At 43.8% G+C, this 25,910-nt stretch overlaps 1 protein-coding gene and 1 long non-coding RNA gene across 6 annotated transcripts in view; one reads left to right on the forward strand and one right to left on the reverse strand.

The window, feature by feature from the left end:
- Positions 1–25,910, forward strand: part of tfeb (transcription factor EB) — a 67,384-nt gene that overhangs the window by 23,984 nt on the left and 17,490 nt on the right. For 2 of the 5 annotated variants that reach the window (XM_052034470.1, XM_052034471.1), the window contains exons 2-5: positions 1,509–1,760; positions 11,857–12,135; positions 12,415–12,510; positions 21,808–21,913. In XM_052034470.1, coding sequence (XP_051890430.1) covers positions 1,560–1,760; positions 11,857–12,135; positions 12,415–12,510; positions 21,808–21,913 — 682 coding nt within the window. In that variant the 5' untranslated portion in view covers positions 1,509–1,559. Of the gene's footprint in view, positions 1–1,508; positions 1,761–11,856; positions 12,136–12,414; positions 12,511–16,260; positions 16,534–21,807; positions 21,914–25,910 lie in introns of those variants that run through there. The other 3 variants (XM_052034469.1, XM_052034472.1, XM_052034473.1) reach the window with 2 other exon arrangements.
- On the reverse strand, positions 3,554–4,717 carry LOC127580706 (uncharacterized). Its single transcript, XR_007957868.1, has 3 exons — positions 4,632–4,717; positions 4,145–4,207; positions 3,554–3,673 (listed from the first exon to the last, which is right to left on the reverse strand). It is a non-coding gene; the product is annotated as an uncharacterized LOC127580706 (long non-coding RNA).

Here is a 25,910-nt window from a genome sequence, read left to right on the forward strand (position 1 = left end):
TTCAGTATTTACAGCAGGACTCATAGGACGGTGATCAGGCGCATAAGCTCTGGCTTCGTCCTCCCGGAGTTAACTCAGGCATGCTAATCCTAGTCCTGAGGCAGGGTTTTGACCTGAAACGTTGACAATTTCTTTCACCCTCACAGATACCATTCGACCCGCTGCGTTCTTCCAGCTGAAGATTATTTGTTGCTAATCGCACATTTACCAATGTCAGTTACTGAGCAGGTTTATTTCTCAAACTGAGATCTTGTGATCTGTATTGGTTAATGCCACATGGGCAGTCCAGACACTAACAGAGCTTTGTGACTGGTACACTTAGCCCAGCAAGATGCTCTCTGACATGCTTTATGGTCTAGGTGCGGTGTTACTTTCTGGGATTGGCTACAATCAGGCCTTGCTGTTTTGGGTCTCCTATTTATGGTTCATGATTAGTTGATCTTGCTAATCTTACTGGTCCACCTCAAAATGGGAAAGGGAGGGCAGAGAAGGGGAAGGAAGAGGAGGAATGCGTGAAGTTGGGGGAAGAGAAGGCAAGAGTGACAGGAGAAAAAAGAGGGAGGGATTGGAAACAAGGCCCAGACAAGGACAAGAGAGAGCAAAGGTTAAGAGGAGGGGAAGAAGGTGTCACAAACCAGCAACAAAAGAAACACACTGAGCATGATTCAGCGTTAAAAACTATTTTATTAATGACTACTTATGGTAATACGTAAAATAAAAGTAAAAATGTTAGTATGTTAGAATTCAAAAATGTTAAACCTCGAACGTTAACCCCAAAACTAAACTCTTCGTGTGTGTGTGTGACAAAGTCCAAAACTCCCAGTTCCGGAATGGTCCTTAAAGTTCAGTTCCGCAAGCCATAAGGTGAAACGTGAGCAAGGGCTTCTTCAACAACCACCGTTGTCTGAAGATAAGATGTAGATGTAGAAAAACATAGAGAGAGTACATACGAAATCCAAATGTTCCACGATGGAACCCAAACGACACTTCAGTGTTTACTCGGTAGTGACTTCCTCACCCCGAAAAGCATCCGAACCGTGGTCGTCCACACACAAATACCTGTTTCCTTCTACAGGTCAGCAACAAAGTGAACTCCACCGGATTACTTCCAACTTCCATACATGGATTTCAGTGGTAAACACAGTTATTGTTTCTCATCCATCGATAGAGAAAAACAAGCAGGCTGGTGTCTCTCTCCCTTCTCTCTCTCTCTTCTTCTTCTTCTTCAACCTTCTTCAACAACGTCATTACGTCCTTTATCTTCTATTGACGTAAGCACGCCCCACACACACATACACACACACTCTATCTTAAAGGGACTTTCACTGAGTCCATAACAAAGGTGAGGGAGAGGTGGGTTTGGAAAAGAAGGAGAGTGGAGGTTAGAGGGAGAAAAAAGCTGAGAAGAGGGGAGGGTAACGACAGAAGAGCAGATTGGGAGGGAAAGAGGGGATTCCGTCTCTTGTATGAACTCCTCTTGATGAAACATTTGTCTGAATATTTTGCAGTGATTTTTCTTTTTTGTCGGGGAGTCGTGAGACGGGCCTCGATCTGCCACGATGTCGTCCCGCACCGGTCTGCGGATGATGTTAATGCGGGAGCAGCTGCAGAAGGAGGAGCAGCGGGAGAAGGAGCAGCAGCAACAGGCAGCTATGCATTTCATGCAACAGCGCATGCCAATCAACACCACACCTGCCATCAATGTCAGCAACTCCATCCACTACCAGTCACGGCCGCAGGTTCCTGTCGAGGTTTTAAAGGTGCGCTTCGTTCTTCCTTTACCCCTGGCATTCAGCTTGGTCTTTACAGGGTGGTGTCGACCTTGCCAAATGGACAAATGGGGTGGCAGTGTCTAACACCCCTGTTACAGTGTTGTAACCAGGGCTGAAATACTCTCCCTCCCACACCCCTCTTTCCCTTCCCCTTCTTCTCCCTCTTTTCCTACTTCCCCCTTCCCCCCTTCTCTCCCTCCACTTCCCTCTCCTTTCTTCTTTCCCCTTCCCCCTTTCCCTATCCCTCCCTTCCCTTCTCCTGTTTCACTTCCTCCCCCTGCTTTTGGCCATTCTAATCCTTTTCATTGTCCACATTTCCCCTTATCACCCAGCCCCTTCCTCTTGTGGAACAAACACTGGTGTTGCTTCAGCCTGCACCAAATGTACTGGTGAGTGAGAAATGGAAGCGCATCGAGTTGGCATCTGATGGAAAACATTGGGACGGTTGGGGTTTGCGATGTAGGAGGGGGAAGGAGTTGGTGACTGGAATTACATCAGAAACAGGAAGAGTGTGATTTTTTTTCTCTATTTCAAGCCTCCGTGTTGGCTCTCACAGGCCATCTTCCCATATGAAATTTGTGGCTCCAGATCACTTCTCTGAGAAACAGCCAAAATTATTGCTTCAAAATTCTGTCAATGCTGGTATAAAGGGAAGTTTGGCAAAATGTAGCAAAACTCCACACACAAGAACAAGGTGTATCCATTTTAATTTGGACTTGAGGGAAGAGCACTCAGCCTTGATTCCGGGAGAACTCCCTGCTTTTGTTCAAGTAGTTCCATGGGATTTATTAATATCCAACTGAATTGGCAGGAAGAGGTTTTGTCTTAACATGATGGACATAGAAGAATACAGCCCTTGATCATCAAGGAGTCTAACTCTATTAAAGACTTCATCTACTAAGAAGCAGAATATTTTCAGCTCTATACTTTCATGGAGAGGGTGTCTCTGAGATCAGTAGTAAATGTTTAATCCTGAGGAAGAGTCAAGGAAAGAAAGAATTTGCATCTGAGGTAATTTCTGACCAGGTACAGTTACAGTAATCAGTTCAGTGAACTCACACTTCCTAAAACATAACACTGAGGACATAGTGTGGGTTGGGTATTCAGCAAGGGGTTTATATGCATCAGAAGTAATATACTAAAAAATGCTGGCCATGGGATTTTCAGCATTTCCTCTTGCTTCAGTCCGGTGACTTTGAGTCTATTTGTAATTTCAGTCCCAGCAATGTATTTGCTGTTCATTCTGCACAATCTTTTCCCTCCCCTCCTTTCTTTCTCTGAAGGAGATAATTTGAGCTACAGTCTTGGCATGGGGAAGGGGTAAGGAAGAAACCAACAAAAATTAACATGGGGAACTGAGACATTCAGGGAACTATTTTTACCAAATCTGCTTTGGAAACAGGGCGGGCTGATGGATAATTAAAATTGGTTATTTACTTAATCTCAAACTGGTATTACTTGATGGTTCCCAAATTTTAATTTGTGACTGGATCTTCCATGACATGACAGTGTAATTTGGGCCTAACTGCAATTTTAACTTGGCAGCTTGTTTTTTTTCCACCAAATGAAGACAGTGAAGAAAAGGACAAGGAGCACTGGTAACCTAAAACAGCTCCATTGTGGGAAGGAAGGCAGCAGAGTTGGGAAAAAGGTTGATAGAGAGGGTGGGAAGTGGGAAGAGAGATCTCGAATTGTTGTTGGAGAATCTGGGGTTGGAATGGGTGGGAGAGAGGGTGAAGGGAGAGACAGGTGGGATCAGGGAGGAGTGGATGCAAGATTTGCGTGTGGCTGTGCAATGCCAGGGGACCCTTGCATATCTTTGAGGAGGTTTGAAGGGCAACCCTGACACTTCTCCAGTGGTTGTCAGGCCACACAGTTATCCGCCGCATCTCACGAACCTCCTGCAAGGAGCAGATACATGACTAAGATCAGTGTACGTAAGATAACTTCAATTTAATTTCTTTAGCAGCCAATGAGTTTCTAACTTGACAGAATAATCACTCTACACTTTCCCAGGCCTAACACAGAGTACACCTTCCTTTACCTTGACCTATCAGACCTTGTTATTCCTTTTTTTTGCACTATTTATTTATTTTTGTAATTTATTGTAAGTTTATGTCTTTGCACTGTACTGCTGCTGCAAAACAACAAATTTCACATCATATCAGTCAGTGATAAATCTGATTCTGATTCCCAGATACAGCCTGGGCTGGATAGAGAGTAAAGCTCCCTCTCACTGCCCCATGAAACACTCCCAATTCAGGTGCATTACTGGAGGCTGTGAGCTCCTTCTCCCCACTTTCAGTTCCTGTTCCCCATTCTCTTTGTGCTGGCTCCCCTTCCCCAGGTTAGATACAAAGTACTGTACTCACTCAGCATGTGCAGATTGCACTAGATCCAGAATACTTTGCTCCTCTCCCGGCACAGTGTTTCTCCTGAGTAATGAGAAGGGTGAGAGATGGAGAGAGCAAAGGGGGTCATGGTAATTGATTCTAAGGGCACTGAAGAGTGGGATAAGAGCTTCCTTTTTCACTGTTCCAGTGTGATATTTCAAGCACAGTCACTGGATCCCTGTACAAAGCACCACCAACTGCATTTTGTTTTATACAGAACAAGACCACTTTTGCCCTCTTGTTTATTTCCTTTATATAAAGCATTGAATCAGATATCGGCCTGCTGCATAATAGGTCAGTGTTGGAGTGGGATGTGGAAGCACCAGTTCCCGAAACAGGACAAAGCCAGATTTAAATCTTAATCTGCAAGTGACATTTGATTAGAAAACAAGGAACTTCCATGACAGCAGTAACGACTGGGTGGGGGAAGGGCTAGTGGGAAGCAATGAAGGAAGTGTGTACTTACAAGAACTAACTTTGCAATAACTTGTCCTTCTAACAAAACCCAAGAATCTGGCTCTGTCTCACAGCCCGCACAAAACTTCTTGATTTCATTTTGTTGCTGATTGCAGTGGAAAAGAATGTTTCAGAAGGCCCCAGATTTAAGTCCCCACCCCTGAGCCCAGGCTGATCCACTCTGTACTGAAGGGGTGCCGCACTGTCAGTAATGCAGTCCACTGGGTGAAACATTTAACCAAGATCCTGTCTGTCCTCTCAGGCCCCATGACATTGCTCAAAGAAAAGAAGGGGATTTATCCTGGTTACCCATTAAGTAACAAAACACTTTAGCTGGTTATCTCACTGGAGAATCTTGCTGTGTGCAAATTGACTGCTGCATTTTCTATGGTACTGCATTGACTACTAAAATATTTGCCGGATGTCCTGAGATTGTGAAACGTTATGGAAATGTGAGTTCTTATTTTCTCTTCTGTTCTGAATGCACACGCATACAGACTGCTTGTGACCATTCTGGGCCAGTTCCTGCTAGCCCTTAATGCAGCCTCCTGGGTTGCGTTTGGATAATCAGATCTGGGACTGGACTTTTTGCTCTAGTTGTGGCCAGCGACTGGGAAGAGTGGCTAGGGTCACTGAAGTCAGTATGTGTGCATGTGTTGTGGACATTGCCATCATCAGCTGATGGAAACAGACCCAGCAAGTGAGAGTTGGCTGGCCCACACTACTGAATAGTACACTTTACAACAAAGGTACCTTCAGGGACATGGAGGTATTGACCAGCACTGTAATAGCAAAACAGAAGGAAAACATGCCCTGATGGTTAAATGGTTAACCAAATATTTTTAAAAATTAATCACTTACTCGTAAGCAGTCTTAGTATTCCATGTGTGCTCTAGGAGTGCTTAATGAGAGCGAGCTTTACTCTGTTCAACCTACACTACAGTAGCCAGCAGAGGGGGAGTGGATACCAGGAGCTGGAAATAGGGAGAGGGATTTCCTGACCGTACTTGCACTAGGAATATTTGATGTGGCACTGTTGAGGAAGCTTTGCTTTGTCTAGCCTTTGCTATATCTGGGGCAGGCATGACGTGTTTTTGTGTGGAAAGTATGGATGTACTTGTGTGGAGAGGAAAATTTCCCAACATCAGTGGTTAAGTTCACTGCAGTGATACAGAATGGGGTGAATATTACTGTTAAGACAAAATAGTCTGAGACAAGGATACAGACTGCTGTTAACTGTGAAGCTTTGAAAGCAGACAAGTACAGCGAGTAGTTCAGAGGGCAAATGGCATGTTGGCCTTTTGTACAAAGGATTTGGAGTTTAGAAAGAGGGAACTTTTGTTATAATTGTGCAGGGGTTGGTGAGGCCACAGTTGGAGTACTGCACACAGCTTTCGACCCATTACCTAAAAAAGGAAAAAGTAGTATTGGAGGTGGTCCTAAGGAGATTCACCAAGCAAATCTCAGGGCTGGGAGGATTGTCCTATCGAGAGAGACAAAACAGGTTGGGTCTGCATTCTTTGGAGTTCAGAAGGATGAGAGGAGATGTTATTGAAACACATAACATCTTAAGGGAGCATCCTAGGGTAAATGTCAAAATGTTTTCACAGGAGGGAAAAACCTGAACAAGGGGATAGACTTTCAAGGTAAGGGGCCAGTCACTTAAAACAGAGGTTCCTTGAAATTTCTTCTCGCAAGGGGTGGTGAACCTTTGGAATTCTCTACCCAGGGAGATGTGGAGGCTGAATCATTAGAAGTATTGAAAGTGGAGGTAGATGAATCTTGAAAGTTCGGGAGATTTGAGGGCAATGGGGATCTGGCACAGAGGAGGAGTTGAGACCTGGTAGATCAGCCATGATCATATTGAATGGTGGGGCAGGCTTGAGGGGCCAGGTGTCCTACTCTCCTGATCCAATTTATTCTAATTCACACAAGAACACTAGAAAATAGGGGATAGACAGACATTCCAACATCAGCTTCTTGGTACGGTGGGTTTGATGTATGAAGAGAGATTGAGCAGACTGGGCCTACTTGCCCTAGAGTTTAGAAGAATGAGAGATGACCTCACTAAAATGTACAAAATTCTTAAGGTCTTGAATAAGACAGAAGTGCAGCTGATGTTTCATCTGGCATCAAAAACAAGAAGGCCTAGGTTTAAGGTGAGAGATGGGAGGTTTAAAGGGGAACTGAGGGGGCAGATTTTTTACACAGACGGTGTTTGTTATCAGAAACGCACAGATAAAATAAGATATTTATTATTCACATGTGCATCGAAACACACAGTGAAATGCATCTTTTGTGTAGAGTGTTCTGGAGCAGCCCATAAGTGTCGCCATGCTTCCAGTGCCAACATAGCATGCCCACAACTTCCTAACCCATATGTCTTTGGAATGTGGGAGGAAACCGGAGCACCTGGAGGAAAACCCACGCAGACACGGGGAGAACGTACAAACTCTTTACAGACAGTGGCCGGAATTGAACCCGGGTCGCTGGTGTTGTAATAGCGTTACGGTAACCACTATACCAGCTAGAGAAAGTGGTGGAATCAATATATTTAAGAGTCATTCAGACAGGCACTTGAATAGGCAAGGCTTGGAAGGATACGGAACTAATGTGTGCAAGTTGGATTTGTGTAGATCTGAAATAAGGTTGGTGTGGATGTGGTGGGCAGAAGGGCCATTTCTGTACTATACGACTGTCAGAATCAGAATCAGGTTTAATATCACTGACATATGTCATGAAATGTGTTGTTTTGTGGCAGCAATACAGTGTAAGACATAAAGACATAAAAATTACCATAGGTTACAAAAATAAATAAATAGTGCAAAAGAGGAATAATGAGGTAGTGTTCATGGGTTTATGGACCGTTCAGAAATCTGATGGTGGAAGGGAAGAAGCTGTTCCTGAAATGTTGAGTGTGGGTCTTCAGGCCCTTGTACCTCCTCCCTGATGGTAGTAGCGTGAAGGGGGCATGTCCCGGGTGGTGAGGGTCCGTAATGATGGATACTGCCTTCTTGAGGCACCACCTCTTGAAGATGTCCTCCATGGCAGGGAGGGTTGTGCCCATGATGGAGCTGGCTGAGCCTACAACCCTCTGCAGGCTCTTTTGATCCTGCAAATTTGAGCCTGCATTCCAGGTAGTGATGCAACCAGTCAGAATGTTCTCCATTGTACATCGGTAGAAATTTTCAACAGTCTTTGGCGACAAACAAAATCTCCTCAAACTCCGAATGAAGTAGAGCCTCCAGCGTGCCTTCTTTGTGATTGCATCAATGTGTTGGGCCCAAGATAGATCCTCTGAGATGTTGATGCCCAGGAACTTGAAGCTGCTCAGCCTTTCCACTGCCGACCCCTCAATGAAGACGGGTGTGTGTTCTCCTGACTTCCCCTTCCTAAATTCCACAATCAATTCCTTATTCTTGCTGATGTTGGGTGTGAGGTTGTTGTTGCAACACCACTCAACCAGCCGATCTACCTCACTCCTGTACGCCTCCTCATCGCCGTCTGAGATTCTGCCAACAACATGGTGTCATTGGTCAATTTAGAGATGGCATTTGAGTTGTGCCTAGCCATACAGTCATGAGTGTAGAGAGAGTAGAGCAGTAGGCTAAGCACGCATCCTTGAGGTGCTCCTGTGTTGATTGTCAGCGAGGAGGAGATGTTACTACTGGTCCGCATTGACAGTGGTCTCCTGATAAGGAAGTTGAGGATCCAGTTGCAGATTGAGGTACAGAGGCCCAGGTTTTGAAACTTGTTGATTAGTATTGAGGGGATGATGGTGTTGAATGCCAAGCTGTAATCGATAAACAGCACCTGATGGATGTTTTGCTGTTGTCTAAGTGCTCCAAAGCCGAGTGGAGAGCCAGTGAGATTGTATCTGCTGTAGACCTGTTGTGACAGTAGGCAAATTGCAGCAGGTCCAGGTCCTAGCCATGACCAACCTCTCAAAGCACTTCATCACAGTAGATGTGAGTGCTACTGGGCGACAGTCATTGAGGCAGCTCAACCTACTATTCTTGGGCACTGTTTGTAATTGATGCCCTTTTGAAGCTGGTGGGAACCTCCCGACTGCAGCAGTGAGAGGTTGAAGATGTCCTTGAACACCCCAGCCATTTGGTGCGCACAGATTTTCATTACCCTGCCAGGTACAACCGTTGGGGCCTGACACCTTGCGAGGGTTCACCCTGTTGAAGTATGTTCTGACATTGGCCTCCAAGACAGAGATCACAGGGTCGCAGATGCTGTGGGGATTCACACAGGTGTACTGTTATTCTCCCTTTCAAACAGTGCGTAAAAGGCATTGATCTGATTGGGGAGTGAAGCATCACTGCCATTTATGCTGTTAGGTTTTGCTTTATAGGAAGTAACGGCATGCAAACCCTGCCACAGCTGTCGTGCATCCAATTATGTCTCTAACTTCACACGGAATTGTCTTTTCATTCTCAAGATGGCTGTCCATAGATCGTACCTGGACTTCTTGTAGGGTTCTGGATCACTGGTCTTGAACACCACAGATCTAGCCCTCAGCAGACTGCGAATCTCCTGGTTTATCCAGGGCTTCTGGTTTGGGAAAACTTGGTATGTTCTCGATGGTACACACTCATCCATGCAGGTCTTGATGAAGTCGGTGACGGCCGTGGCATATTCATTCAGATCCGAAGATGAATCCTTGAATATGGTCCAGTTCACTGGTTCAAATCTGTCCTGTAAACGCTTCTCCGCCTCCCTTGACCAAACCTCCACGGTCCTCACCACTGGTGCTGCAGTCTTCAGTCTCTGCCTATATGTTGGGAGCAGAAGTACAACCAGGTGATCAGACTTGCCAAAGTGTGGGCATGGGATGGCACGGTCAGCATTCTTGATGGTGGTGTAACAGTGATCGAGTGTGTTGGCTCCTCTGGTTCTGCAGGTGACATGTTGGTGGTAGTTTGTTGGAGACTTCTTCAAGCTGGCCTGGTTGAAGTCCCCCGTGATGATCGGGAAGGCATCAGGGTGCGCTGTCTATTGACTGTTGATCACGGTGCTCTGCTCCTCCAGTGCCAGCTTGACGTTTTTCAGGGATGGAATGTACACCGCTACCAGGATGACAGCAGAGAACTCCCTTGGCAGATAAAACGGATGACACTTGACCGCCAGATGTTCCAGGTCAGGGGAGCAGGACTGTGACAGAACCGCCACGTCTGTGCACCACGATGAGTTAATCATTGAAGCAAACGCCACCACCTCTGTCTTTACCTAATGCTGCCATTTGGTCCATGCAGTGGATGGTGAAGCCCTCAGGCTGGAGAACTGTGTCTGTGATTTGGCTAGAGTATCTAGAACCAGGGCCACAATCTCAAAGTAAGGGGTTGGTCATTGAGAACAATGTGGAGCAGAAATATTTCGCCAAGAGGGTAGTGAATCTCTCGACCCAAAAAGACTGTGGATGATTAGTTGCTGAGTATCAAGGCTGAGATTAATAGACTTTTAGATATTTATGGAATTGGGATATGGGGTTGGGAGAGGAAAGAGACACTGAGGTAAAAGATCTTATTGAATGGCGGAACAGGCAAGAGGGACTGATTGTCCTACTCTTGCTCCTATTTCATTAGATGAAAATAAAAAAAAACTGCTGGAAATCTGAAATACAACCAGAAAATGCCAGGAACACTCAGCAGGTCAGGCAGCATCTGTGGAAAGCGAAAAAAGAGCTGACATTTTAGATTGAAGCTAGACCATTGCAGTGAATTTGGGAATAGGCTGCGGTGCTAAGTCACCAGTTGATGCAACCCTAGAAAGGAAGAAAGCCTTAGCACTTACCACATATTCCCAGTTTCAGGGTGCTTTATGCTGACTCATGGTGAAGAAAGCAGCACTAGTTGAGAATATCTGGTACACATTATCCATATGGAAACTCTTAAATCCCACAACCCGTGTTGGCTGGAAAGAGCAGGCAAGTATTTCAGAAAAATGGGGAAGAGAAAGTGGAAAATGTCACAGAATAGACAGAGGAGAGCCGTCTATAGCTTGTCATGTGATGGGCACATATTTTAGTCATGTTTATAAGTGTGATTCAAAGCTATTCTACTCCTGAGTGACTGTCATACAGTTGGCTGTGAGATAGTGACCCTTTCAATATCGTCACGAAAGCCGGCTTGAAAGCTCAAGCTGTGCATTTGGAATATTGAGAAAATTAGGGGAACACATGATCCAGAAAAGCAGAAGGGGAGGCGATTTAACCCTCTCCAACTTTGTTTTTTGCAGGGCAAGATGTTAAACTTTTTAAATAAAAAAGATGTCAGAACCCAGCCCCCTTTTGAGACTCTGCATTTCCAGTTTTAATTGGAGCAGAACCCACTCGCAGGTGGCAGGTCACCCATTTAAACATTTCAATGAGGCTGTGTACTCAGATATTATCACTCTCCCACCTTTAATTCTGGCTGGTTGGATACCTGGGCCTTGGGAAACCTGGCTGATGGATTCGGAGCTGGGAGAATCAAGAGTGCTGCTACTGAGTACCTTAAAGATAACTTGCCCCGCACTGCATGTAACCAGACCCATACCGCAGATCAGATCCCCATTCAATGTGTATTTTGCACCTTGATTATCATCAGCTCTTGAGGTCAAGAAACTACCCTGTGAGATGGAACTTCTCTCCCAACTCTCCCTCACCCCCCAAATGTGTGATGAACCCATCCCCACTGCTTCAGGTAATTTGATTGGGAATCCACCTCTCCCCTCCCCTCCAGTCCTCACAATTGGGATCTCACCCTTGCAGTTCATGCAATGGGTATCACCCCTCGCCCTCCGCCCCACCCTGCTGCCCAATCAGTATAATGGGACCCCCCCCATTTCATTCCCCTCCCCTACTCTCTGCCCCTCCTACTGCATCCATCTGTCTAGCCAAGTAGTATTTGAGCTGATGTATAGACTAATAAAATAGGGGAACTGATTTGTTTTCAGGCCCAGTGTATCCCAGGGAGATTTTCTTCCAACTTGAAGGAGATATCCAGGACGTAAACATTTAAAATTACAACTATGCATCTTGAGGTGAAAGGTGGGGACCATGTTAAGTTTTCGAAGCTAATCTATTCCAACTCCATCATATTATTGAAGTGAGACCCAATTTAACATGGTTGATTATGTATGTTTCATGTCATTAAAGCTGCATCGTGGCAGACTGTTTATCTAGGAAAGCTCTGCATTCAGCAGGATTTGAACGTGCTAACAAAAATATTGTCTCCCATTGCCTGTAGGTCGAGACTCACCTGGAGAATCCCACCAAATACCACATCCAGCAATCACAGAGGCAGCAATTGAAGCAATTCCTCTCCACCAACTATGGCAACAAGATGGCTACGCAGTCCCTCGGACACTCACACTCTCCTCAACCTTCAACCATTTCGCCTGGCATGAGGAACGATCATGGGTTGTCTGGCTCCACTGGAAACAGTGCCCCTAACAGCCCCATGGCCATGCTGAACATTGGCTCCAATCCAGAACGAGAGGTACAGACTATCAAACAGGTTTTACAAGTAAGAAAATCTATAATGATGAAACCCCCCCTCATACCCTATCATGGAATTAATCAAACCTTCTGCACCCATGTACACTCTGACCTACCTTTAACTCTCACCTACCAACCTAATCACCTTTTACAGCCCATCTGTATGCTTCCCAATAATGGACTCTACCCTACCTGGTTTAATTTGACGGGGTTTTACTGTCAAACTTTTTTTACTGTCAAACTATTATACATGCAGAAACAGTATGCTGCAGGTACATTTATCATATTGTTAATTCTCTTTATCTAGATGGATGAAGTAATTGATGATATAATTAGCCTGGAATCCAGCTATAACGATGATGTTCTTGGCTACAGGGACCCCATTGTTCAGATGCCAAATACTGTAAGTTTCTGAAATGTTTGTCAGTCTATTGCAGTACTGGGAGAGGTGCACTTGAGAACAAAATCTAAAAATCAAATCTTTTATGAACAATTAAGACTCAGACTCTGCATCTGATGTTGAAATAACTACAAAGTGTATTTCTAAGTCATGGAAATTAATTGTGAATGAATGGAAATAGATGGATTCCTCTCAGCCAATCCTCCAATCAATATTCAGCAAAGTTGATCATGGGCCAAGTTTGATGTTGATCAATTAGCTGACCATTGAAATTCAAGTTGTGGCTGAAAATTAATCTGCTCCAATAGTATTTTGCCTTATAAATGTATGTGAAAATGAATCCAATAAGGCTTGAAATATTGGGTAGACACCATCTGATATCAGGTGGAGACAAATTTCTGTGCCTCTAATTGATGATTTTGGTTTGAGACATTGCGGTTCATTGGTAGGTTTCTCATCCATTTAGTTGCAATAGATGCTGCTTTATGAAGAAGATACTTGTGCCACTCAGGAGCAAGTGACCTTTGTGTGGCAGACACATTGGATGCATTAACTTTACTGGTTGATTGCTCTTGGCTGTGCACCCAGAGGGGCAGTGGTTCTCTTTGTTGGTTTCAGGACAGAGGGCAGGCTGGCACTCAGTGTCACTGGTGGGAGCCTTGGTTTGTATGATGAGAAGCAAAATGTCCCAGCCGTGTCCCATCAGTTGTGGGACTCTGTGCCATCAGGTAGCTTAACCGGATCCCAGAAAAGGACAAGTCCTGCAGTAATTTTACAGGAAAGGATGAGGTTTGGTTTAGAAGCAGCCTAGAGTGGTCCCGGAGGCCAAGAGAGTGCTCCTGGTTATCCCGGACACACAAAGGAAAAAACATACTTTTATTTATGTGGTGTCTTTCACCATATCAGGATGTCCCAAAACCCTGCACAACCAATTAATTACCTTTGAAGTGTAATCACAGTTGTAAAGTAAGAACCCTAGCAGCCACATTGAGCACAGCAAGTTCCCATAAACAAAATGATAACAATGACCAAATAATTTTTTCCCAGTTACGTTGATTGAGTTGATTCCTACAATTCAACAATTGCCACACTTCATCATGGCCTCAGTGGCTATGAGGTGCTTTGGAATGGCCAGAATTCATGAAGCCCTTATAAATGCAACTCCTCCTTTTGTGACTCTTCCTCTTGTGCTTTTATCTTAACGTTATTGGCAAGGATGTGGAGAAGAATTTGACAGCTTTTCAAAATGGTGTCTGGGATCTTTACCTGAGGGCACCACTGGGGACTCAGTTTAGCTGATTCACTACACTGTGCAACATGCCCTTGATACTGCCGTAGCAAGTCAGCCTGAGTCTCTCGAGTCAAGTCGAATTGTTTATTGTCATGTGCACAAGTCGGTGAGGTACAGGTACAATGAAAAACTTGCTTGCAGAAGCATCACAGGTTCAGACAACAAACAAAACATAAATTATACATAAATTATACAAGACAGTGAAGAGAAAAAAAGAGACTGTGAAAATACAAGACATTAATGCAAAAAAAGCACTATCAGAGACGTCCATGGTAGTGCAAGAGTGGTCCATAGTGTTCCATTGCTGAGGTAGGATTAGGGTTGTGCAGGTTGGTTCAAGAACCTGGTGGTTGTAGAAAGTAGCAGTTCCTAACCTGGTAGTGTGAATGAGCTGCCAGAGGAAGTGGTTGAGGCAGGTACATTAACAACATTTGAAAGGCACTTGGACAGGTGCATGGATAGGAAAGGTCTCGAGGGATATAGTCCAAGCTTGGGAAGATGGGGTTAGCTTAGATGGGAATCTTGGTCAGCATGGATGAGTTGGGCCGAAGGGCCTGTTTCCATGCTGTATGACTCTGTGACTCTAATTACTACTTCTGGTTCGGATTCTCCACAATCCCATGTTGTCAATATAACCTTATTTGCCATCTGCTTGTTTCTTTCCGTTTTAATAGATGGGCAATTAATGGGCTATAATTTGGGTGTCTCAGTTGCTATGCTGCCTTAAATTAGACTGATTCTGTAGAATGAGGGATATGGGCTGAAACGGTTAACAGCTCAGCCGAGGCTGATTCAGAATGTCAGTATAAGGCAGTGCCTCAGTGTTGCAGTCACCAGCCTGTGCCAGCCAACTCCTGTTACAGTTGTCTGAGATTCTCACTGCTGCCAAGTTGAAGTGTTCACAGTTTGTTGCTGAATTTGGGTCCTGTGCTGCAAAGGAAAGGTGGCCAGACCTGTTGGCCAGTATATGCATCTCTGACAGTCTGTAGGAATCCATGGTTCAGTTTGAAAGTGAGAACCGTGCTGATGCTTTGTGATTACTTTCATGGTAAACCAGGATTTATCATCCTCCACAACTTCTCTGCAGCATTTGATCATATATGTCTCATCCAAGGCTTCCTTTCTGTTGCCCAGCTCTCCAGGGCTGCCATTATTGGTTTCCTCTTGTCCAGTGCAGTTCAAATATTTCTTGCGATGACATCACTTCCGACTTCTACCTGTAGGCTACACCCACTCACCCCTCCAACACCTGCCTTAACCATTCCACTACTTGTGTGTCATCTGACTGATTAACTGATTTCTGATCTGGAACATGCTGAAGTTTCTTGCACTTTAACATCAGTACGAATAAAGCCATTGCTTTTGGTCCCTCCTACAATCTCCACACCATCGCCACTGCTTCCATTACCCCTGTCTGTCCACTCTCTCAGGCTGAACTAGATATCAATGAATGTGAGCCACAGAGAGTTGGAGAACATAAATGAAATGGATGCACAAATGAGACTTAGTGTGGGGCAGGATGTTGACAGACTAGTTCTGAAGAATTTGAAACAGAAGCTAAGCAGTACAAATGTAAGAGAGAAGGAATGTGTGGGACCGTGACCACAGTTAAGTTTAATCTACCAAACGTGATATGATGTGCTCTCACTAATTTTAGACTGCAATGAACACACAAGAAAGGCATAAACTATCAGGTAAAAATATTGTGGGGCCCAACCATCTGCTTGCTTGTCAGCTCTTTCGTAATTAAAAATGAATAATTGTTGAAACTCCCTAATTAACTCTGACTGAGGAATATACTAATTTTGGCACTTGCCCAAGTCTATATTACCGAAGCCAACGTTGCTGTTCTGAATGGCATGAGAGTACATAAAATGATGGAACAACCATTTCTTGTCACAAATGATATTGAGTGTGGCCCTGAGGAGCCACCAAAGAGCCACTCTTTCAAAAGTCTGCAGTGTTGGCTTGCATTTCATCTACTCCCTGAGCACAATGTGAATATGTGTCATATTCATCACAGGATACTTTTGGAGAGCTGTGACTTAGCATGAGCCAAGCTGAGTATAGTTTCCAGACTGCTAACTCATGTTGGGTACAGTTTTACAGGCAATAAGAAAGAGGAAGGTTAGAGGCTGGAGAATATGTGTCAACTAGATGCAAAAATAAATGCTTGTACTTTGTCTTCATTGTAGTGTAGCCTGTTGCAAGTGTCACCAGGTATCCGAGCAAGTTTCGTATCTTGGACCACTTTGTTGCAAGTTGTTATGGAGAAAAGATTTGGCATAAAAAGGGGAGACTGCATTTCTTGCATAGCTCTTTGCTTCTAACCTCATTAACTCAGCACAATCTTTGACCTGTTGCAAACTAGGGACTTGCTTAATCTCAGATTTTGTTTTGAAAGCCTCTGATGTAAACATTAACGATGTTGCTTCCAGAGGTTAGTGATCAAACTGCTGGGATCAAGCTAAAAACTAACCGCTGTTTCTTCACGCCCAATAAAGTGCAAGAAGTCTGAAAGGGAGAGGTAGGGGAGAATGCGAGGTGGTGAGCTTGCAGGGGGGAGGTGGTGAAGGTTAAAGTTCCTTTTCCCGCTTGCCCAACGTTGGTTGTAGTCTTTGGCCACTACTTCTGGTCTCCCAGCAATGCCGGTCTCAGAAGACAACACGCTCATGAAGGAACAAGACGGAACTGTCGCAATCCTTGAGGTTCCAAACTCTCAGAAGTTCCAGCGGGTAAGGCCTTTGTCAGCACACTGCAAACGGCAAAAGCAGTAATTACACTGAGTCTATCTAACAGCACAGTCTGAGGTGCACTGTCAAGGTTAAGTCTGAATTCCCTGCGTCCTTTGAGATCCTATACATTCTGCAGGTGCTCCATATTTTTGTTGAATAGATAACAGATATCACACTCTTAGTTTTTAATTTTTCCATTCTGATTTTGTCCTTATTCAGAAGCTTCTGGCAGTGACTGAGGACGGCAGACTGATCCTCTGTCTGTCGAACGTCTCTGTATATTTCTCACAATTTCTGCATCCTGTTCTTAATGGCTTTGTGTGCCTCATTCACTATTTTCTTTGCTTCACTTTTTTCTGCAGTGCTCTCTCTATCTGTGATCTGATTTTTATCTGTTTTTTTCTTCACACTTGGCTCTGCTCATTTTCATTTTTTTTCTCTTGCTCTTTTTCTTCCCTCCCTCCACACCGCCCCCCCCCCCCCCCACCCCATATTGGTCTGTTACAAGGTGAGATTTAACAAAATCTCTTCAGTTCTCTGTTGCACTTTGGGCAGACCAGAGTTCACTGCTGTTGAAGTACTGGCTTAAATCTGAAACAACTGTGAGGAGATAATGAAACACTCAGTTCCTTTATCAGCACAGCGAATTTTTAAGAAGTGATGCTTCTGAACTTTGTTGAATGTGCCCAACCTTTACATTGCTTTCCTTTGTGCAACAGCATCAATTTTGTAACTGAGGTACATAGCATTCTTATGTGTAACTAACCCACAGCTGAGTCAAACCTTTATCAGCACAACACAGCTTTAGGGAACACATATGATGAGGTCATAATTTAGCAGCAGGCTTCACAATAGATAAGTGTTGAATCGATCTTTTATCTAGTTTAAATTCCTTGTTTTATATTTATGGAGGTGTCAGCTGTAGTTCAGTGTAAAACGCTCACCTCTGAGTCAGAAGCTTGTGGTACTCGAGTCTACTCCAGAGACATGAGCACAAAATCTAGGCTGAAGCTGCCAGTGCTGAGGCTGTGTTGCTCTGATGGTGTTATCTTTCAGATGAAATATTAGACCACATTCGTCTTCTCAAGTGAATATAAAATATTCCATGGCATTATATTGGAAAAGAGGAGCAGAGATTACCTTAGTGCCCTGGCCAATATTTATCAGTCAAGCATCATTAAGTAGTTCATCTGGTCATTATCACTATTTGTACAACCTTGCTGCATGAAAATTAGCTACTGCATCTTCTACATTACTTTGGTGACAGAAGGTGAAATTATCTGTAGTTGTGGAGTAGAAAATGAAGTTGAGATCACCGGAGAGGCAGAGATACCAAGGCAGAAAGGTAGTTCGAGAAGGGAGACTGATCTAGAGAAATATTGATGGCGAGACAAAATGAAATGAAGAGAGTTAAATGGAGATGGAAAGACTGAGATAAATAGAGGTAGGAGAAGAGACTTAAGTAGATGATGGAGGGAGGACATAAATAGAGAGGATGGAAGTGGAATGATGGAGAGAGGGATATGAGACAGCAGAGGTAGAATTAGTAGAGAAATAGAGAGAAAGATAGTGTGAGATATAAAGGTGTGATCGGAAACAGTCAGAGAATAAGAGAGAGAGAGAGAGAGAGAGAGAACAAAAATGGATGAGAAACTGAGAGGGAGAGACCTGTACCTCCAGTTAGCCACATGCACCAATCCACACATTTTTCATCACGTAGGACGCCAACAGCCAACAGAAAGGTTTACTTCTTTCTGTTCCGATCCAGTGGACAGTATGTGTCCTAATGTTCTTGCCAGTGGCCTAACCATTTACACTGACATGAGCTGAGTTTTGAGAAACTGAGTAGTTATCAGCTGGCTTATCTCAGCCTGAAACAATGCACTTGCAGCTCTCCTCGGAGCACTATGTTTTAAAAGAATGCAGCTGATGGACTGTTTTACCTGCCATGTGCAGTGACAGGTCACTGCTCTGTCATCCTCTATTATGGAGTTCAGGCACTAGTTAGATATGAGTCTGTGTCAGAATTTGTTTCTTCTTGAAGATACTGAGCCCCATGTGGGATCTGAGAGCAGGTTTATTTCCCCTTACCAGTTCAAATACAAACAGGGAACAAATGATTCTATAGTTGTACAAAATTCTGGCCAGACTACAAATGGAACATTGCATTCAATTCTGGTCACTGGGGAATGTTACTTGAGGGAGTGCAGTACAGATTTAGCAGAATAATAGTTGTATAAAAAGGTTAAATTACATAGACTTGAATTATATTCCAGTCAATTTAGAAAACAAAGGGGTGATCTTCAGGTATATGGGACAGTTGAAGGGTAGAAAGACACAATTCCTTCTCTTAATGGAGTTTAGGACAAGGGGAATTACCTTAACAGTTCTGTTAGGCTGGGTGAAGTCTGCATGAAATTATCCACATGAAAGGTGGTGGAAATTTGGAGCTGTCTCTTCTAAAAGATCATGGAGGCTGGTTGCGCAATGATATGAAGAGATACAGAAACAAGACATGTTGATGGAGTTAACATGCAGATCATCTGCAGTGCAGTTTATTAGTGGAACAGATTTGAGAGGCAGAATGTTTCCATGTCCCCCCAGGCTAGTCTTGCCATTTTGGGAATGATTGAACTGTGTAGAAAGGTCAGACACAAAACAGCAACTCAAGAAGAGACTCCTGAAAGCTTGAGATTGAAAGTAGAAAGTTCCTGGAGAATAAGGCAAGAAAATTTTACAGACATCTGAGGACATGTGAATTATTTGATTAACCACAGCAGTCTACAGTCACTGTAGGCTCAAGTACTTGCAGGAAACAATTTGTTGTTTTTTCGAGCTGGTGGCTTGTTATGTGAGTGGAGATTGAATGGAGAATTGCTGTCTGCTGCAGGGCTCAGGTCAGCTTCCTGATGTGTGGCTTATTAGTTGGAAGTATTAGTGGAGTCTCCTAATCTGCTGTAATAAAAACTCACTTGCATCCTGGTGTGAGCACATTATGGAAGACCAGCTCCTAGAAGTCTCTACTCACTGATCCTAAAGCCTTTTGTGGCCAAGTGTGCTTTATCCAGTTTGCTTGCAAGCTAGTTTGGAGACTAAGACCCTTTTATAACAGAACAAGCAGACAGGGCCCTATCATGGTGGGAAGATAAGGCCTGAAGATTTGATTGACTCCACAGAAGCTTGCATATCAATTTTTGGCAAAGAAGCATGTCCAGTTAGCCATTGATGGGGTTTATGATATATATTATCCTTCGACTTCATTGTGACCTATTCTGTGCATCCTCAGCTGTTCCTTAAATGCATCTGTACTATTTATCTCTGTGATAGTGAGTTCCAGTTCTCACCACCTTCCATATGAAGGTGTTTCTCCTGAATTGCTCATTGGATTTATTAGTAACCATCTTTATTTACAGATGCCCCTCATACTTCCAGAAGTGGAATCATCTTCTCTATGGCACGTATCTATATCTTCTCTGAATCCACCTTATTAAATATCAGATTCAGTATTTTAAATATCACTATCAAGTCTCATCTCAACTTTGCCCTTTCCAGTGAAAAAATCCCAAGTCTGTTCATTTTTCTGATAGATAATACCCAAAAAGTTATAAATTCATACTGTGATTCATTTTTGTGTACCTTCACCAGTGTCTCCATATCTCTTTTGGGCTTTATCACTCTGTAGGTTGCAGGAGTGATGGGAGGAAAGTGTGTAGTGTTACAGTTTCAAATATATTGAGATTATCACCTGCGGTTTGGCTGCTTTGGGTCCAAGCAATGTTCGATAATTCTGAATGTAATAGTAATTGCAGTTAATTTTATTTAAGTGATGTTGGACAGGATACTTGAGAGAACCCCTCTGTCCTTTTGAATAGTGCAACAGGATTTCTTGCATTCATCTGGGAGAGCAGATTGTAGAACATAGAACATAGAACTTTACAACACAGGAAAAGGCCCTTCGGCCCATGATGTCTGTGCCGACCATGATGCCAAATTAAACTAATCCCATCTGCCCGCACATGATCCATATCCCGCCTTTCCCTACATGTTTATGTGCCTGTCTAAATTCCTCTTAAACTCCACTATCATGTCAGCTTCCACCAGTGCTTCTGGCAGCATGTTCCAAGCACCTCCCTCTCTGTGTAAGAAACTTGTTCCGCACATCTCCTTTAAACTTTCCCCCTCCCACTTTAAAGCAGTGCCATTTCATATTTGACATTTCTACCCTGGGAAAAGACACTGACTATCTAACTTGGTCAGATCGATCTTGATTTAGCATTTCATTTTAAGGTTAGCACCTCTCACACTGCTGTTTCTCCTCAACTCTGCCCTGGAATGTCAGTCTAGATTATGTACTCATGTCTCTGGTGTGGGATTTGAATTCACAACTTTGTGACTCATAGAACCATAGCAGATGCTCCACCAATGGCCATGAACATCCTGATCTGATTTGCTAAAACTATGCCAAAGTTTGCGTCCAAATTCTAGGCAACATATTCTTGGGAATCTTGACAAAAGTTACAAAATATGAGCTGAAATCTGCACAAGCAATCAAACCCAAGGAAAGCATGGAATAGCCACTGTCTCCCATTGAGTCTTCCTTTACCTCACTGAAGTGTATATTTTATTATTGAAAACTGTTCTCTTTAGTGTGGATGCTTTCCTGTATTGGTCTCAGTGGAAGAACATAATGAGAAAAAGATTAAAACGTAAGGAATGGTTATTATAGATTTGGATGGACCTAGAATTTTGGGAGTAAATTCAAATCCATTCAGAATGAGAGTAAATGCAGAAATATCTGAACTTCCAACTAGTGTAGAGGGACAGGCCTGTGTTAACAAGTGTGGGGTTTTAACAGGTGCAACCTGGGAGATCATTAGTCGATGGCAACATTTGCACGTTGGACCCATCTTGCATACCTACCAGCATATTCTCCAAGAAATGAGCTTTTATGAACTTCCTTGGGGTTGGAGGGGGATTAACCAGCTCAACTCCATTCTTGCACCATAGTGACATCAAAACTTACTAGAAAAATTTGGGCCAATTAAACCCATTTATAAAGAGACCTAATTTTCCAATGATGCTTCATATGGGCATGAGGCGGATAAAATTTGGCATTGAGCTATTTAAAGATATATTTGGGTAGGTGACCAATAACTTGGAAAGAGAATTGGATGTTTAAGAAACTGCAATGGTATTATAGTGTAGCTGTGGCATAACCTAAAGAAATAAAGCAAATGTTAATGTCTAATGTTGACTGTGTTTCTCTTCCTCTAGTTGCCTCTATCCAGTAGCCACATGGATGTCTACACAAGCCATGCAGTTGCAGCACCTACAAGCACTTCGTGTCCTGCCAATATTGCCATTAAAAGGGAAATATCAGGTAATGTGTCCTGTAGCAAGATGATGTAAATGGTGTTTATTTAAAAAAATAAGATAATAAGATGTTTATTTATTAGTCACATGTACATTGAAACACACAGTGAAATGCATCTTTTTGCGTTACTGAGAATGTGCTGGGCAGCAGCCCGCAAGTGTTGCCACTCTTCCAGCGCCAACATGGCATACTCCTAACCTGTACTTCTTTGGAATGTGGGAGGAAACCTGAGCACCCGGAGGAAACCCACGCAGACACGAGGAGAATGTACAAGCTCCTTACAGACAGCGGCAGGAATTGAACCCGGGTCGCTGGCCCTGTAATAGCGTCATGCTAACCGCTACACTACCGTGCTGCCCTTGTGCTTGATGTGTTTGATACTTTACTCCATGCACTAAATGCTTTTTTAACCCTTACTTTATTCTCAGATTCTATCTTCTCCATATATTCATCAACCATTTTCTCCTCCTATGCCTCCTAAGTGGACTTACTTCTTACCTTCTTGCCTCTCTCAACTTGACCTCTCCCATATCCCAGAACCCCAACTTTTTTCCCTAATTTTGCCCTTTGCCCCATATCCCTCAGTTGCTTCTCTTAGCAGATAAATCGCAGTTACTTCTTGAGCCCATTTCTCTGATCAATGTCCTTTGCTGGTGATCTCATTCAATGCTCTAACACGCCTGCATTGATAATCTTCCCCCAACTTCTCTTTTCATTCCCCACTTCCTCATTTTTTGTTTGTGTTTCACAGCCTCAGAAACTCTCTGGAATAGTTCAAATGCTGATCTTTTCAATAAAGCAAGCCTCAATTTTGTAACCTTCGGTAATAATGTCAATTCCTGATATTGCTTGTGGGTGATGAGCAAATTGCATTATTTAATAAGTGACCAGAGCTTCCAATCTCACTGAACCTGTCATAATCGTAGATCGACATATTCATATAGTGCAGTGGGAGGCAGTTTGGTCCATTCTGCTTGTGCTGGTTCTTTGAAAGAACCATTCAATTAATTTATTCTTCAGCTTTTTTTCCTTGTTACTCTGCAATTTTTTCCATTTAGCTATTACAGTTCCCTTTAGAATATGAGAATGAATCTGGTTCCATCACCCCTTTTACAGGCTGTGAATTTCGGATCATGTCAGCTACGGCTTACAAACACGAAATCTCTTTAACTGTCAGATGAAGGGTCTCTACTCAAAACATTCACTGTTCGTTCCCCTCCACTGATGCTGCCTGACCCGCTGAGTTCTTCCAGCAGTTTGTTTTATTTTGCTCCAGATTCCAGCATCTGCAGTCTCTTGTGTCTCTCTTTAACTTCCCTTTTATTTTTTTTGGCAATTACCTGGTTTGACTGCTGGGAGATTTTTTTGTCCCTTATTTATTCTGTCAAAACCTTTTATGCTTTTAAACACCTCAAGTGAATCCCCCACTTTGTCCTCCCAAGGAGTCCAACATCTTTTATCAGCTAATCATGTGTTTACATCATATAATCACGCTGAGCATGTTTTCTGATAGGGATTTAGGTGCAGTTTTGTTCAGAGGTGAGTCAATTGCATCTTTTCTGCTGCCAATTGCCTTTCCACTCCAAAGCAAGACCTTACTTCCCCTTTATCTGCTTCTCCGATGGTGAAAACTTCCGAGCCTCCCAAGTTTTGGGTAAAATTAAGCAGCAGCACCACCTTGTGGACAGCATGCCTTTCCTCCAGCACTTGGGAATAGCAGGATTTCCAGCAGCAGGCAGAAAGATTGATTTCTCTTCAAATCTTATTGATCCTCAGCCCTTACGCATTAAACACACAGTGGTTGCTATGGTGAAGCATTGGGCGTAGGTCGTACTGGGCCTTACCCCAGAGGGACAGCACTTCAACTAGCTCCAGGCCTCAGTGGGTGAAGCAACAAGATGTACAGTCACAAACTTGGAACCACTGCTGACCTTGCAGGAATATTGCTGTGATTTTCCCAAATGTTGGGCTTGGGTCACAACTGCTACTGATCTGGTTTGGAAAGTTCTGTTTGCAAATTCTAAATTGTAAATCAAACACTAAGTGGGCCTCAGTCTACAGTAATGTTCACCTCCACCCTCACAACTCACAGATGTTTCCTGCTTTTACCACATTACACACGTAACTTCTCTCATTGTTTGCACTCCTCACTGCACCCTTTCACTGCTCGCACAGCTCTTACGAGCTGAGTCCTTTTCCAGTTCCTACCTCACTGCAGGCTCATCTCCCCACACTGCTCACTGTTCCCACTCTGACTACTCTTCCTCTTGTTCCTCACTGCTTGCACACCCCTCGCTTCTCCCTCACACCCTTGCCCTGCCCTAGCCCCTTACTGCCCCCTCACCCCCTCGCCCCTCACTGCTCCCTCATTCCCCTCATCCCTCACTGCTCCTTCGCCCCCACTACTCCTTCACCCCCTCACTCCTCAGTGTTCCCTTGCTTCCTCACCCTCACTACTCCCTCACACCCACTCGCCCCTCACTCCTCCCTTGCCCCTCACTGCTCCCTCACCTCACCCATGCCCCTCACTGCTCCCTTGCCTCCCCCACCCTCATTGTTCACTCGCCCCCCCCTCCCCAACCCCTTGCCCCTCACTACTGACCCTCCTTCTCTGCCCACAGATGCTGCCCAACCTGCTTGGGGCTTCTGGAGTTATATTTTATTTCCCCCAAGACTCCTTCAGCTTTCCCACAGTTTACCCACTGGGCTTCCTGTCTAACAATGCTTTCCTGTATTCAGTGGGTCTCCTGTCCAGTAATCCTCAGACTTTAGCCAGTTGGTTTCCCATCTAACAACCTTTCTCCTTTACCTACCTCTTGCTCCCTCTTTGCTGCACCTCATTCCTATTTTCCACACACATTATCACCACCAATATGCAATATGTAATAATAAGTACTTCCTATCATTAGAAATGATAAGCTGTATTGTGTTTGACTTCTATCAGTTTCTTTAAAAAGAAATCTGTTTTCATCATTCCTGCTCTGGCTGAGTTTCACTAGTTTCTTGATTCTGGGATCTTTTCCTTCCCTTTTCATGGCTTACAGCCAGTGATATGCATTGTGTAACAGTCAATTGGCAATCTTTAGAAAAGATAATTATTCATTTAAAAACAATCTCTTTAAAATTTTGCACAAAAAGCAAAATACAGCTGAACTCTGAAGGAGAGTTCACGTTCCAGATCAATAAACTTTCTCACAGTTAGACAGCAGAGAATCAGACCCACGCCCATGCTGACTTTCAAGTACTTTTGCCACCACTGGGCCCAACACCTGGGAGCTTCAAGTCCACATCCAGATTGTTGTGAGAGCACCGACTTCCACCACCTTTTCAGACAGTGTGTTCCAGAGTTCAACCACTTTCTGGGAGAAAAATTCTTCCTCAGACTCCCTCTCAACCTCTTGCTCCTCACCTTAAACCTATATCCTCCATTCTCAAATACATCTGTCATGGGGAAGCATTCAAATTGTTGGGTTCAAATACAGAATAAATAATACTTTTGAGCAAACCTCAGGTAGGCCTATGATTTCCCAGTAATCTGATTGCTGATTTTGGACCCAGGGGCAGGCACGGTAGTGTAGCAGTTAGCGGAACATTATTACCGTGCCAGCGACCCAGGTTCAATTCCTGCCTCTGTCTGTAAGGAGTTTGTACACTCTCCCCGTGTCTGCGTGGGTTTCCTCCGGGTGCTCCGGTTTCCTCCCACATTCCAAAGACGTACAGGTTAGGAAGTTGTGGACATGCTATGTTGGCACCGGAAACATGGCGACACTTGCTGGCTGCCGCCAGAACACTCTATGCAAAAGATGCATTTCACTGTGTGTTCAATGTAAATGTGACCAATGAAGATATCTTATCTTATAAATAATCATAACACAATTTTCATCCCATATTCTGAATTACTGGTTTGCTTTCAGGAGCATGTCTTTTATTTTACCATTTGCTCCTGTACCCTGGGACTTCCTGCAAATCCATCTGCTAAGACGGTTTCTTCTTGCTTCCTAAT

Source organism: Pristis pectinata, chromosome 20, assembly GCF_009764475.1.
Source record: "Pristis pectinata isolate sPriPec2 chromosome 20, sPriPec2.1.pri, whole genome shotgun sequence".
Taxonomy (NCBI): Eukaryota; Metazoa; Chordata; class Chondrichthyes; order Rhinopristiformes; family Pristidae; genus Pristis; species Pristis pectinata.